Source organism: Urocitellus parryii, chromosome 1 (genome assembly GCF_045843805.1).
Source record: "Urocitellus parryii isolate mUroPar1 chromosome 1, mUroPar1.hap1, whole genome shotgun sequence".
Lineage (NCBI taxonomy): Eukaryota > Metazoa > Chordata > Mammalia > Rodentia > Sciuridae > Urocitellus > Urocitellus parryii.
In genome coordinates, this window is record NC_135531.1 from 122,072,956 (window position 1) to 122,087,114 (window position 14,159).

Below are 14,159 nucleotides of genomic sequence, written 5' to 3' on the forward strand. Positions count from 1 at the left end.
CTCAAAGGAAAACTTTCTTAAATTGAGAAATCAATGGGAAACTTTACATTTTTCAAGTGAAGTGTTCTTTTTAAAATAACCAATTAGTAGGATCAGCTGAATATTTGAAATTAATTATAAAACTGTATGTGTATTGTGGCATATAGAATTATTTGACTTAACTTTTGGGGGTTGGGGTATACCAGGGATTGAACTCAGGGGCACTCAACCACTGAGCCACATCCCCAGCCCTGTTTTGTATTTAGCAACTCGGTCTCACCGAGTGCTTTGCTGTTCCTGAGGATGGCTTTGAATTTGAAATCCTCCTGTCTCAGCCTCCCAAGTTGCTAGGATTATAGGCATACTGCACGTGGCAATATAACTGTTTTTTAATTCAGATTTTATCTATCACAATGCCAAGTCTCAAGGTCTTTATAGGATTTCTTATAATATGAGTCACGCATTTTGTATTTGTTAACTGTTCATAGTTACTTTTATTGAAACAGTTCAATCAGGTCAAATTAATTTCACCATATTGTGGTAATGAGTCTCTTAAGTCTTATTTCTTATCTTTGTCCAATTATTAGTCTAATAATTGTCCTTGTGTAAGAACGTAGGCTTCATAAAATGCTCTTTGCAAGCAATACCCATTTGAACTCTAAATATCTACATACTTCAAGTTAACACTATTTCCAGTTTTTCAATTGTAGTACTTTGAGTTTCTATTTGCATTTCTTTGTTTTTTGCTATCCAAAGTGCTAGTGTTTTAGTAGAGGTTCAAACAATTAAACTTTATATAGGAACAGAATGATTTAGTTTTTCAGGTGTATTTTTAAAAAAATATATGATTACACTTTAGTATTTAATTTACATTTGTGTTATTTAAAATTTTTATTTCTTTTATAAATCTTTTCTGTTTAAAAGACTATGTGCAAGCCTGGTATGGATCATTGGTTTGAGGCCAGCTGGTGCAACTTAGCAAGATCTTGTCTCAAGATGAAATAAAAAGGGTTGTTGTTGTAGCTCAGTGGTAGGCTCTTGCCTGGCATGTGGGAGGCCCGGGTTCAATCCCCTTCCCATAAAGACTTAAATTATAAGTAATAAAATTGATTAAATATGAAGTTCAAATAATTTGGGTTATTCAGAATCATAATTACTTCCATAAAGCTTTTGAGGGGTCTGAGATAAATTTAAATATTGTGTTGCCTGAAATGTATGTGATCATATTTATACTGAGACTTATATAAAAATGGAGGTTTGCTGGGCACAGTGGCACACACCTGTAATTCTAGTGACTCAGAGGTCCTGGACAGAAGGATTACAAATTTAAGGTCAGCCTTGGCAATGTAGTTAGGATCTAGTTTTGACCCTGCCTCAAAATAAAAAACAAAATGGGTTGGGGATATAGGTCAGTGGTAGAGTGTCCCTAGGTTCAATCCCCAGTACTGGAGGGGGAAGATTAATGGAAGTTTATTTTTCTCAGTTGTGTATACAAATTGGTATATATAACATTCAATTTTACTGTTTATTAACACCTCATGTCAAACTAATTAATTAAATAAATTTTAATTTCAATTTATTAATTAATATATTTTTAATTTAGAATCCTGGAACAGCTCATCCTTATGATAGTGGCCACATAGCAATGACCTACACTGGCCTTTCATGTTTAGTTATTCTTGGAGATGACTTAAGCAGAGTAAATAAAGAAGCTTGCTTAGCAGGCTTGAGAGCCCTTCAGCTGGAAGATGGAAGGTATGAGTCATGTCTTGTTTTTTTTTTGTTTTGAAATTCAAAAAGACATAATACTAACTAGACCTTTAGAGGATCGTGTACTATTCTTAGAACTACTTAAAATTTATTGAATACATTGTTAAGTGCTTAATCAAAAAAGTAATCCAGGAATTTTTTTTGTGAATGAAAATAAAAGTAATTTTATAATAGCATAACTCTTTTATCTCTTTATTTTTAATTAATTTACCTGTTAAAGGGAAAAATTGATATTTGGAGGCAAGTATACATTTATCTGAATATTTCTTAAAAATATTGATATAGGAGAAATGGATGAACATGATATTTTCAAAGGCTAGAAAAAATAGTGTACTATTATTTGGTAGGTTATATAGTGTATCTAAAGAATTTTCTAAGAGTTTTAAATCAAAACAGTTTTTAAGTCTGCAAAAGTGACAAAGTGATGGCAGTTTAAGGAAGACTTTGCAAACAAATCCTGATGTATTGTTACATCTTTATGCTCATCTACTGATATTTCTTTTCCTGTCAGTATTTTTTAAAACAGTGCTCCTTATGAAGGAAAAAATTAATGTAGACCTATAGAATAAAGTGAAATTTGTTGGAAATACTACAATACTTCAGCCAGAATGTATGATTAATATTTCACTATAGAACTCAATTACTGATACCTTAGCTTTGTTTATAACACATATTATTACATGTCAGAAACTAGCTGTGTAACAGTTAAAACAATATGATCAATCAGTTAATAATTATCTGTATATACATTTAGAAGAAATTTCCCAAAGCAAAATATGGGCTTGGAAATAGGACTCAGGTTTTCCCTTCTACTTTTTTTGCCATTAATTCTCAAAATAGTGTATTGCAGCTTGCCTCCTATTGGAGTAAATAAGCTTATTCTGAATGGTGGCATCTGGGAAAAAGGTAATATGGTAGTGTATAATACTACCCAGGAACCAGAACTTTGAGTAGAATGTTGATTTTAGAGATCATTTTATTTTATTCAGGTTAATAATCCTGTTATGTAATACATGTAAAACATGGTTTCTGAATGAGTGATAGATATTTCTGTAAGACACAAGAGTAGGTGTTTCTAACTCCCTTGCCAAAAAAAAAAAAAATTATAGTCCAACATTAATAGAATATCATTTTACCGGTTTTATTTTCAGTTTTTGTGCTGTACCTGAAGGCAGTGAAAATGACATGCGATTTGTGTATTGTGCTTCCTGTATTTGCTATATGCTGAATAACTGGTCAGGCATGGATATGAAAAAGGCCATCACCTACATTAGAAGAAGTATGGTGAGTTATGTTGATGACACTGACTAGATTATTGTTGGTAGTGTATGAGAACTTCCGTAATAATGTATGCCTCATCTCTTCCATCAAGAATTTGGAAATAAGGGCAGTAAGATTGATTTCTTGGTACTTCTTATATCAGAACACTATATAGAAATAGTCTTAAAGAGCAGATCGACTCCTTGACCATTAAAATTTAATGTGTGTGTGTGTGTAACACAAGGTTTATTTTAAGGCTGATACCAAAATAAAAATGCTGTTCTTTCACACAGTGTAATTTAATCTTTTTTTATTGGTGATAATAAGGAATGCTTAGTCTCAGCCATAATTATTCTTTGTTCTATTCCATCTCAAATATAAAATTGAAGTCTGAATGAAATAGTGAATTTTTTAATATATTGTTGATTTATTTAAATTAAATTAAAATTAAAAAGAGAAGAAACAAATCTGAAGGAAGTAGAAGTGCTGCTTTCCAGGTTTCCATATTTGCTTCCCAAATATGAAGATTTTAAATTTTGTAAATTAGAATTTTCAAGGCCGTTAATTTAACTTTTAGTTGGCATTTTAGTATTTTGTAATGAAAATTTAAGTTCTTAGAGGAATGGAATTGGTTTTAACTGAATATGTAACTGTGGCTCAGATTTTATAGGATCTACTATAGCACAAAATTTTAAAAGGTATGGATACAGAAAGAAAAGATCCTTAAAGGAATTTTTTTAAAAGGAAGAGAGATTTATATTAGGAGGTTAGGTATATGCATTTTGGGCATGAATGGTACAGAAATAATACTGTCTTTGCAGTGCATTGTGTTCGGAGGTAAGCCATGTTAATTTGCCTTATTTCTTCCCACTTGGTTTCTCTGTAAAGTTAACATTTTTCTCTTTGTAGTTAGTATTTTATCCATTAATGTTGTTAGTATGCATTAATGGTTTTCTAGCCCTAGTATTTATTCTGTAAATAGTAATTGAAATTCTCTTGGGAAAAATCTCCTCACTGCCTTTGTTTATTTACTACTTCAAGAAGGCAGTGAAAATGACATGCGATTTGTGTATTGTGCTTCCTGTATTTGCTATATGCTGAATAACTGGTCAGGCATGGATATGAAAAAGGCCATCACCTATATTAGAAGAAGTATGGTGAGTTATGTTGATGACACTGACTAGATTATTATTGGTAGTATATGAGAACTTCTGTAATAATGTATGCCTCATCTCTTCCATCAAGAATTTGGAAATAAGGGCAGTAAGATTGATTTCTTGGTACTTCATGGACTCTAGATTCTTATTTAGTGAAATATAATTGCTACTACCATTATTTACTTTAATGCTCGGATTGTCTTAGATTTGACTAATGAGAACCTTTCAGGCTGACTCATTTTCGATGCCCTTTTGACATGTTTCCTCATTCTTCAAGGACCTTTTGCTTTCTGACACAGTTATTCCAAGTTTACTTTCCCAGTCTTAGCCCTGAAATCAGTAATTTCTTCATGGACCCCTGGTTTGTATTGAGGGGTGATATTTAGGGATATGGATACCAAGTATGCTCATTAGTATTGTGATATCGTTGCTTTTAAGCCCTCTCTCACCATGCAGAGTTCAGACATGAATTCATTTAGTTAAGCATATGTAGATACCCTCTGTATACACATTCTGTGCTTTTTTATCAGTTTATTAAAAATCACAAGTTCATATAAATACTTCAGATTCTAATCTAATAACAGTTAAGTTTGTTTCTGTTTGGATTCCTCCCATTCTGCACCCTGCCCTCCAATTTGTTGGTTTTTGTTTATTAACATGAAGCATTAATTTGGTTCTGAATGTCACAGCAAAAAAGGTGCAGTCATAGAAGTTTGACTCATTATTTCCATCTTCCAAACCCTTCTTAACCCCCAGATTTAACATCTTATTCCCATTTACTATAGGTAACCATTCTCATTAATATTTGGATTTTCTTTTCTCTCTCTGCCTTTGATGAAAAGACGTGTATATTTTCTTTTTTCTTTTTTTTTTTTTAAACTGGAAGTATAGTATACTATAGTTTGTTTTGGTAGTTTATTTTTTGTAGACTGAACAGTACACCTTAAAAATCATTTGTCAGTTCATCAAGATTTTCCTCATTCTTAACAATTTTATATTACTCCAGTGGGTAAATATGTCATAGTTTGTTTAAACAATCTACATATAGAACACTGAACAGTGCTATAATTAATAACTTTATGCTTGTATGTTTATGTATTTTGTTAGGGGTGTATTTTTCAGGATCAATTTGTGATTGTGGAATTGCTTGATCAAAAGCTAAATACAAACTGGGTGCAGTAGCACATGCCTATAATCCCAGCAGCTTTGGAGGCTGAGGCAGGAGGATCACAGGTCCAAAGCCATCCTCAGCAATTTAGCAAGACCCTGTCTCAAAATAAAAAATAAAACAGGGCTGAGGATGTGGCTCACTGGTTACACATCTTTGCATTCAATCCCTGGTATCAAAAACAAAAACAAAAGCTAAACAAATATATGTGTAATTTTATTAGATATATCTCATTTTCTCTCCAAAGCAGATGGACCAGTTTGTATTCCTACCAATGTAGACAAATGCCTGTTTTCATACAGCCTTGCCAATAGAATGTATTTTTATCTTTGTATCCTGGTGGTTGAAAATGATGTCAGTGTATTTTTAATTTGCATTTCTTTTATTATGAGTGAAATGGACCATTTTTTTAAGATCTATACAAAATCAGGCCGAAGGCCTGGTTTTGGGTGTTTCTTTTTCCCCATTGTTCTCATTTTTTGGAAAAGAAAAAAAAAAGTGAGGGATTTCAGTTTTATGTATGTTCTTTTATGTTTAGTAATTTCATGGATTATTTTTCTTAAAAGAATTTCTACTTTAAGGCTACATACTTTTTTAATGCAACTAAGTATGATTTCTGAAGTGGATGACTCATTTTAGTAGCAGGGAAAGGGTTGTGTGTTTTGTGCTCTTTCTGGCAGAAAAGAGGTTCTCTCTTGTTTCTCGGGTTCTTTTGAGTTTTCCTTATTACCTGATCTTCAGAGCGCCTCTCTTCCTTTTTGACTTTCTTCACCAAAAATCATGCCCTTTGAGAACTGCCACCTTGACTGTGAACCATTTTAAATCCCTTCGCTATATTCAGTGCTTCATTTTACCAGACCTCTTTCAGATTAGGCTGTCCGTGATTTGCATAGAAGTACCAAACCATAATGATAACCATGCAAGCTGAAATTATGCAAAGTGATTTTACTCATCAGTAGAGAAAATGGTAATTGTTCTATGACCTTTAAAATTTTTGCCAAAACATGAAAATCTTACTGTCAGGAACAAATGTATGCAGAATTTTTAATAATAAAATTAATATTTAGTACACTGTAATTTTAAAACATTAGAAATATGAGAATTAAAGTGTTCTCTTTGAACAACACTTTGCCTTCTCATTACATAAGTAATTATAAGAAGTGAGCAATTTTTAATTTGTCTAGGCCAACAGTCATACTCCCTTCCACGTTTCAGACAGTTTTAAGTATGTTCATTGTGTTTTCGGTGTTGTGAAATATCTCTGAGATTGTTGCATTTTTTCCAGCAGCAATTCTCTAGAACATCTTTATCCTTTTCATCTCAACCCCTTTCCTTACTCATGTTGATATTTCACTTTCACTTGTTTCTTGTGATTGCATATCTAGAACCTCTCAAGCAGTAGCATTTTCAAATTTTGAGTGACAACTATTTCTTCTGTAACTATTTGATTTCATGTTTATTTACAATGTTATTGCTTTTTATTTCTTTGCTGTACTTTTCATCTTTTTTGTGGGTAATCCTTTCTTCTCATTATGCATTTTTGTAAAACAGCATGTGAGTTTGTCATCGAAGGACAAAAATCAGTACAGCCATATGCTCACTATGTGAACTGAACAGTATGCAATGACCAATTACTAACAGACTTCGAAGAGGAGGATGTAATTTGCCACTGGTTATGATATATATCTGTTATTTATGTAATGACATGTGGACTAAAAAATTTATAATTTATGCAGTTATAGTAAATACACTTATTGAAGTTGAATTATTTTTAGTTTTAAAGGTATGGTAATTGGAATTTGTACATATTGGAACTATGCAAAGCAAGAATTATTGTGTTTTTGGTATTAGGTGAACCTTCTTTTTTAGGCAGTGTTTTTTTTTTTTTTAGGCGAATTTCAGGCCTATCATAATCCCCCTCCACCCTCCCCCCCTTATTTTTTCTTGTGATTTTTCACAAATCACTCTTGCTTTGTAAAAGGTACAGTGCAAGAATTAAAAGCAAGAATCAATAAATGGGATGGATTCAAACTAAAAAGTTTCTTCTCAGCAAAAGAAAAATCTGTGAGGTGAATAGAGAGCCTACATTTTGAGAGCAAATTTTTACCCCTCACACATCAGATACAGCACCAATCTCTAGGGTATATAAAGAACTCAAAAGGTAAACATCAAAAAACCCCAAATAACCCAATCAATAAATGGGCCACAGACCTGCACAGACACTTCTCAGAAGAGGGCATACAATCAGTCAACAAATATATAAAAAATGTTCATCATTCTCTAGCAATTAGAGAAATGCAAATCAAAACTACTCTAAGATTTCATCTCACTCCTATCAGAATGGCAGCTATTATGAAAACAAACGATAATAAGTGTTGGTGAGAATGTGGGGAAAAAGATACACTCATACATTGCTGGTGGGACTGCAAATTGGTGCAGCCAATATGGAAAGCAGTATGGAGATTTCTTGGAAAACTGGGAATGGAACCACCATTTGACCCAACTATCCCTCTCCTCTGTCTATACCCAAAGGACTTAAAAGCAGCATACTACAGGGACATAGGCACATCAGTGTTTATAACAGCACAATTTGTAGTAGCTAAACTGTGGAAACAAACTAAATGCCCTTCAGTAGATGAATGGATTAAAAATGTGGCACATATACACAATGGAATATTACTCAGCAATAAAAGAGAATAAAATCATGGCATTTGGAGGTAAATGGATGGAGTTAGAGAAGATAATACTAAGTGGAATTAGCCAATCAAAAAAAAATAATGAATGTTTCTCTGATATAAGGTGACTGATTTATAGTGGGGTAGGGAGGAGGAGCATGGGAAGAATAGACAAACTCTAAATAGGGCAGAGGGGTAGGAAGGGAAGGGTGGGGCAGGGGGTTAGCAATTATGGTGGAATGTGATGGACATCATTATCCAAAGTACATGTATGAAGACACAAATTGGTGTGAACATACAACCAGAAATATGAAAAATTATGCTCTATATGTGTAATATGAATTTTAATGCATTTTGCTGTCATTTTTTTAAAAATCAAAAAATAAATAAATTTTTTTAAAAAGTATATCAGGGATTTGACAGGTGGGTTGCTGAAATTTGATATTTCTTTTTCTATAGACAATTGGTAATCTGTAGCTTAAGAATTTCTTGTTGCTTTGCTAAGGTTTAAGTTTTGTAATTTTATTCTTATTCTGTTTTGATTTTTTAACAATGTGGGGAGATTGAAATTTAGGTAGTTCTTACCCTTCAGCAAGTCCAAACTGTCCCAACAGATTTGTTTCTATTTTCATTCAACTCTTATGTAGTTGCAAATGGGAGAGAAGGAGGGGTTTGAGCTTTATTAGATTAAAAACTGAATATGTAAGTACTATCTTTGAACAATCTAGTCTCAGAATTATATGCATTTAGTGATTTGACTTAGTGAATAAAAGATCAGTTACTTGGAAATTGCCTACTTCTACTTCTCTGTGGAGAAAAGTGCAAATTTTGAAAGTTATAAAGGAAAAGCGAGGATAAAAGATTTTTAAAACAAAACCCACAATGGCAACTTTTAGTCATTTATTATTCCATATTTTTTCCTATTAAACTAAATAATATTTTTCTTTTTCAGTCCTATGACAATGGGCTGGCACAGGGAGCTGGACTTGAATCTCATGGTAAGACATCTTAAATGAATGTGTAGTTTCTTTTGTTTCTTTAAACAGCATCATGTTATAGCTAATATGAAAGGTACTATCTTTGAACAATCTGAAATTTATCTCAGACCTTGATGTAGCCTTATTATCTTCTTTGTCGCTTTCCTGCTTCTTTCTTTAGATACAATTGTACCTATTTGAAGCCTCTTGGGTCAATATTCATTAAGGGATGATTCAAACTAGTGTTCATACAATATTTTCTAGTGACTTATTCAAGTGTTAGCCGCACGAAAATATCTTGGGATTATTTTTTGACCATTGTTAGAAAACAGCAGGTTATTTTCTCGGGCATAATCTTAAAAGACCAGACCAAAGAACATGAATCAAATTCAATGAAAATTTTGTTCCTTAATGTAATTATGGGTTTGTCTTTAAATGTGACTTGGCACTTTTCTCTTGCAGATTTTAGAATTCTTTTTTCTGTAATTTTGAAAGTTTGACTTCAGTATGTTATAATGAGGTTCTTTTCTGGTCATGTTTATTTTGGATACTAAAGACCTCCTCTACCAGGTATCTGTGTCTTTCTCATGATATAAGAGATTTTCTGCTATTATACCATTCTGCTATTACATCATGAACAGATTTTCTATACCCTTAAACTTTATTTCTTCCTTTTCAGTTATGCTGATAATTAGATATTTCATCTTTTAGTGGTTTCCTACAGATCTTGAATGCTTTCTTCATTTTTTTAATTCTTTGTGTCTTAATGCAATATTTTAAAAGGTCTATCTTCAAGTTCTGATATTCTTTCTCCACTTAATCTAATCTGTTGTTGAGGTTTTCAAGTAAATTTTTTCTTTTAACCAGGACTTCATTTCCAAGATTGTGATTAGCTTTTTTTAGAATCTCTTTTTGACCAAATTTTTTATTTATCGACTGCATTATCTTCCTTCTGCTGTCATGTATTAAAAAAATAAAATAAATCTAAAAAATTATTTAACTTTTTATCTATGTTGGATATCATTGAGTTATCTACGAACTATTATTAGAGAGCTGTAAACCATAGGAAGTGTCATATTACCTTTTTTTTCATATCTTTTTTGTGTTTCTGTGTTGAGATCTGTGCACCTATTCAGATGAATTTCACTACTACTTTTACAGGATGTCCTTCTTAATAAACAGCTCTCTTCAGAAGATGTTACCTGGGATATTGGTTTGTTGTGTAATGTTGAGTTATTTCTAGCTGGGTAGGATAGCTTTTTTGGTTGTGATTAGTGAGTTTGGTCACAATATTTTATCAGAGTCATAAAGACCCACTGTCTTTGCAGGTTTTGCAAGAGTGGGAACCCTCAAGGAATTCAGGCAGGTATTTGTTGGCAGCAGTGTATATGAGGTGGTTAGTCTCACAATAGGAGTGGTGGCCCCATCAGGTGATTGGGGTTTCTTCAAGGCACTCCTGGTATTGGTTCTGTTACTTAAAAAGGTTTCTGTTACGGGATGCTCCAGTTGTGGTTAAAGGGCCTGAAGTATTTGTCTTCTGACATTGGCATGGGTCAGGTGCTTCACGAGAGAGGGCAGGAGTCAGAACAACAGCCCCCTTCTGTGGTACTCATTCCCAGTGGTGTCAGCAAGGCATGATCAAACAAGGTACAGATCAACCAATGCAGAGGACCCATGTAGGTATAGTATTAGCAAAATGTGTGTTATTCCACTTTGCTACTACTAAGCACATGTGTGCATCAGACCTCAGATCCCTCCTAATTATGTAGGCCTGAGGATGGCATGGGGCTTTTCTTCTCCAAATTCTTTTTTTTTTTTTTTTTTGGTAGGGGGTGGCGGGTACAGACAATTGAACTCAGGGGTGCTCCACCACTGAGCCACATCCCCAGCCCTGTTTTATATTTTATTTAGAGACAGGGTCTCACTGAGTTGCTTAGCACCTCGTTTTTGGTGAGGCTGGCTTTGAACTCATGATCCTCCTACTTCAGCCTCCCAAGCTACTGGGATTACAGGTGTACTTCACTGCGCCCAGCTCCCTCCAATTCTTTACCTTGAAGTGCCCATCAAGGCTTTGTGTGAATATGGGTCAGAGCTGGAGCTGGGCAGAAATGCTCTCAGCTAGACTGGGAATGTAGCTTAATAGCAGAGCACCCACCTAGCATGTGTGAGGTCTTAGGCTTGATCCTCAGCACTGCCAAAAAAATAAAAAACATAACTAGATCCACTACCAACAGAATGACAACAGGGGGAAAAAAATTCTTTCAGCTGAGAGTATACATGTTTAAATGAAGTAAAATTTCTCTCTGGATTTGCTTGGGCTGAGCATCTTGTGGGTGGGGCATTGGTCACCCCTCCCCCCCCTCGCCCCACATACCTTTCAGTTGTAGTGTCCACTAGGTGTAGAATGGTAGTGAGTCATGGCTGAAGCCCATTGAAATTCCTCTCAGCCAGGTGCCTGCTGAACCATTTAAGGTAGAATAAAGACAGTTCCTGGCAATTTTCTCTACTAATCTTCTCAGTCTCTGTACCCCAAGAGTTATTATGTATGGTTTATTTGTGATTGCCACAGCAATCTTCTGTGGGTGTCCAAGTAGAGGACAATAGTGGACCTCACAGAGTTCTGTGCTGGGAGAGGGATAGCAGGATCTGTGGGGGGAAACGTGCCCTCAATCCTGGCACCTGTGGGAAACCAAGTGTGACTGTGCTGTCTGATCTTCTGTTTCTAGAGGGTGGCACCCTCCACTGTTTTCTGAGTTGTATCTCCTATTCCTCACCATTTGTCACTTTCAGCAAGTTTGTATTGTTTACTCCACTGAGCCAGGTCTGTCTCATAATCACCTGCTGGGGCAATGTAGTGGGGTGATCACAGGGTCCCAAAGATAGAAATATGTAGGAATTTCTGACCTCCAGAGTAGCCCTGACTTAAGCAGAGGTCTTTTCTCTATATGGCAAACATCAATGGCACCCTGGGAATTCCCAGGGAAATATAATAGTGAATTCCTTCTCCGAAGTCAACCCACTGTGCAGACACCATACCTCTCTGTGTCTTTAGGCTATAAACCTGCCTTGTGCCAGCTGCTGCAGGAACAGAACTTGCTGGGACTGTCTTTCATCTTTATTTCTGGATAGGGGAGATTCCCCTCCGCCATGGAGCCAGGCTGCTAGTGCTGTGGTATTTTGTTTCTCTTACGCTCTTGTCGCCAGTCTCTGGATTTTACAAAGTTTCTACTCTTCTGATGTTGGATTCCAATAGTTAGTATCCCACAGTCACTGAACTCAGTATACAGCTACACACCTGTTACATTGGTTCTACTCCACAGAGGAACCAGGGAATGCTGGGTACCTCTGTCTTGCCATCTTACCCCTCCCTATCCTCATCTTTCTTATCTCAGTGCTTTTGTTCTTGCTCTTCCTAGTATACATTATCTTCCAATCCCATCCCATATACCCAGCATATACCTGGCCTGCCTTCAAATCCTTCAGATCTTGGTTCAAACTATATTTGTTATAAGCCCCTTATTTAAAATTGTTAACCACCACATACACATGGTCTATTTAGAATTGCAAGCCAATTATGTATACCCCATTCTTTTTTTTTTAATGTTTTTATTTATTTAGTTAGTTTTTGCGGACACAACATCTTTGTTTGTATGTGGTGCTGAGGATCGAACCCAGGCCACACGCATGCCAGGCAAGCACACTACCGCTTGAGCCACATCCCCAGCCCTACCCCATTCTTTAATCACTTTTCTGGCTTTATTTTTCTCCATATCACTAATATTTTATGACTGACCTGTATTTAACTGTTTATTGTCTGCCTTTTGCCTCTTAATTTGAGCCTTAGCAAAACAGATTTTTGCCTGTTTTTTCTACTGATACATTCACCCAGCCTATAGCACGCTGGGCACATAGTGAAGGAGGTACCTTCATCAATCCTTTGCATTCATGACACCCAAAACTGTTTCCAAATCTGCATTTGTTGCCTCTATGCTGCATGATCCCCTTTCCATCTGCTCACCAGGCATGTCTTCTATACTACCATTTTAGCATCTTACACTGGACACTTTGAATTATTAACTTATATTAATTGTACAGATTATTGGGTTTGACTGAAATTTCCATACATGCATACTTTGATTGTATCTACCTTCCCTGCCACCCCTTCTACCTGTCCCTTTCTCTTCCCTAATAATGCCTCTTATTACTTTCAGGTTTGTTTGTTTCAGGACTAGTTGGAAGATAAAAGTCACCAACAAGTAGTTTTCATAAAAAACAGAAAACGTATACTTGTTTTTCTGTGTCTAACTTATTTTACTTAACACAATGACCTCCATTTTGCATTTTTTTTCTTTATGATTGAATAATACTCCATTTGTGTGTGTGTGTGTGTGTACACACATGTATACACTATCTCTTCTTCATCCATTTTTCTGCTGTCAGGTACCTCAACTGATTTCTTAACTTGTCAATTGTGAATAGTGCCACAATGAACATGGGTATATGTTATCTCTTTTGTATATTGACTTCATTCTCTTCTGGTGTGTAGCTAGGAGGGGTATAACTGGAACCATTATGCACTATTGATTGAATTATAAATTAATAAAGCCACTATGGAAAACTGGGGAGGTGACATTTATAATTGTCATCATTCTTCTCTTCCTCACAAGCCTGTTAGTGCTAGGCAGGAATGTGGAATAACTAACCACCAGATCTATTGATTTTTTTTTTTTCAGAGAAGCCAGCAGTCCAGGATTTGGGGTGTTTATTTTCTAGACTTTTTGTTTTCAATTTGCTGGCTAAGCCAGTTGTCACCCCCATAGGTCACTAATTTACAATCTCAGATCTATAGATTAAGAGCAATATTATTTATTAAGCAGGCAGTTACTGTTCTGTATTTTCCATTCATAATCCTCACACCAGCTTTCTAAGAGTAGGTATTTCAATAATGAGTTCAATCAGAGAAACAAAACCACTATTAGTATTAAAATATAAAGGAGGGCTGGGGTTGTAGCTCAGTGACAGAGCACTTACCTAGCACATGTGAAACACTGGGTTCAATCCTTAGCACCTCATAAAAAATGAATAAATAAAATAAAGGTATTGTGTCCATCTACAACTTTAAATTTGAAAAAATAATAAGGGATATATTATAGGAATACAATTTTACACAATT

At 34.9% G+C, this 14,159-nt stretch overlaps 1 protein-coding gene across 3 annotated transcripts in view; it reads left to right on the plus strand.

Annotated features, from left to right (window-relative positions):
- Positions 1 to 14,159, plus strand: part of Pggt1b (protein geranylgeranyltransferase type I subunit beta) — a 61,844-nt gene that overhangs the window by 33,849 nt on the left and 13,836 nt on the right. For all 3 annotated transcript variants that reach the window (XM_077801276.1, XM_077801279.1, XM_077801280.1), the window contains 3 exons: positions 1,583 to 1,734; positions 2,901 to 3,033; positions 8,962 to 9,007. In XM_077801276.1, the coding sequence (XP_077657402.1) occupies positions 1,583 to 1,734; positions 2,901 to 3,033; positions 8,962 to 9,007 (331 nt within the window). The remainder of the gene's footprint in view (positions 1 to 1,582; positions 1,735 to 2,900; positions 3,034 to 8,961; positions 9,008 to 14,159) is intronic.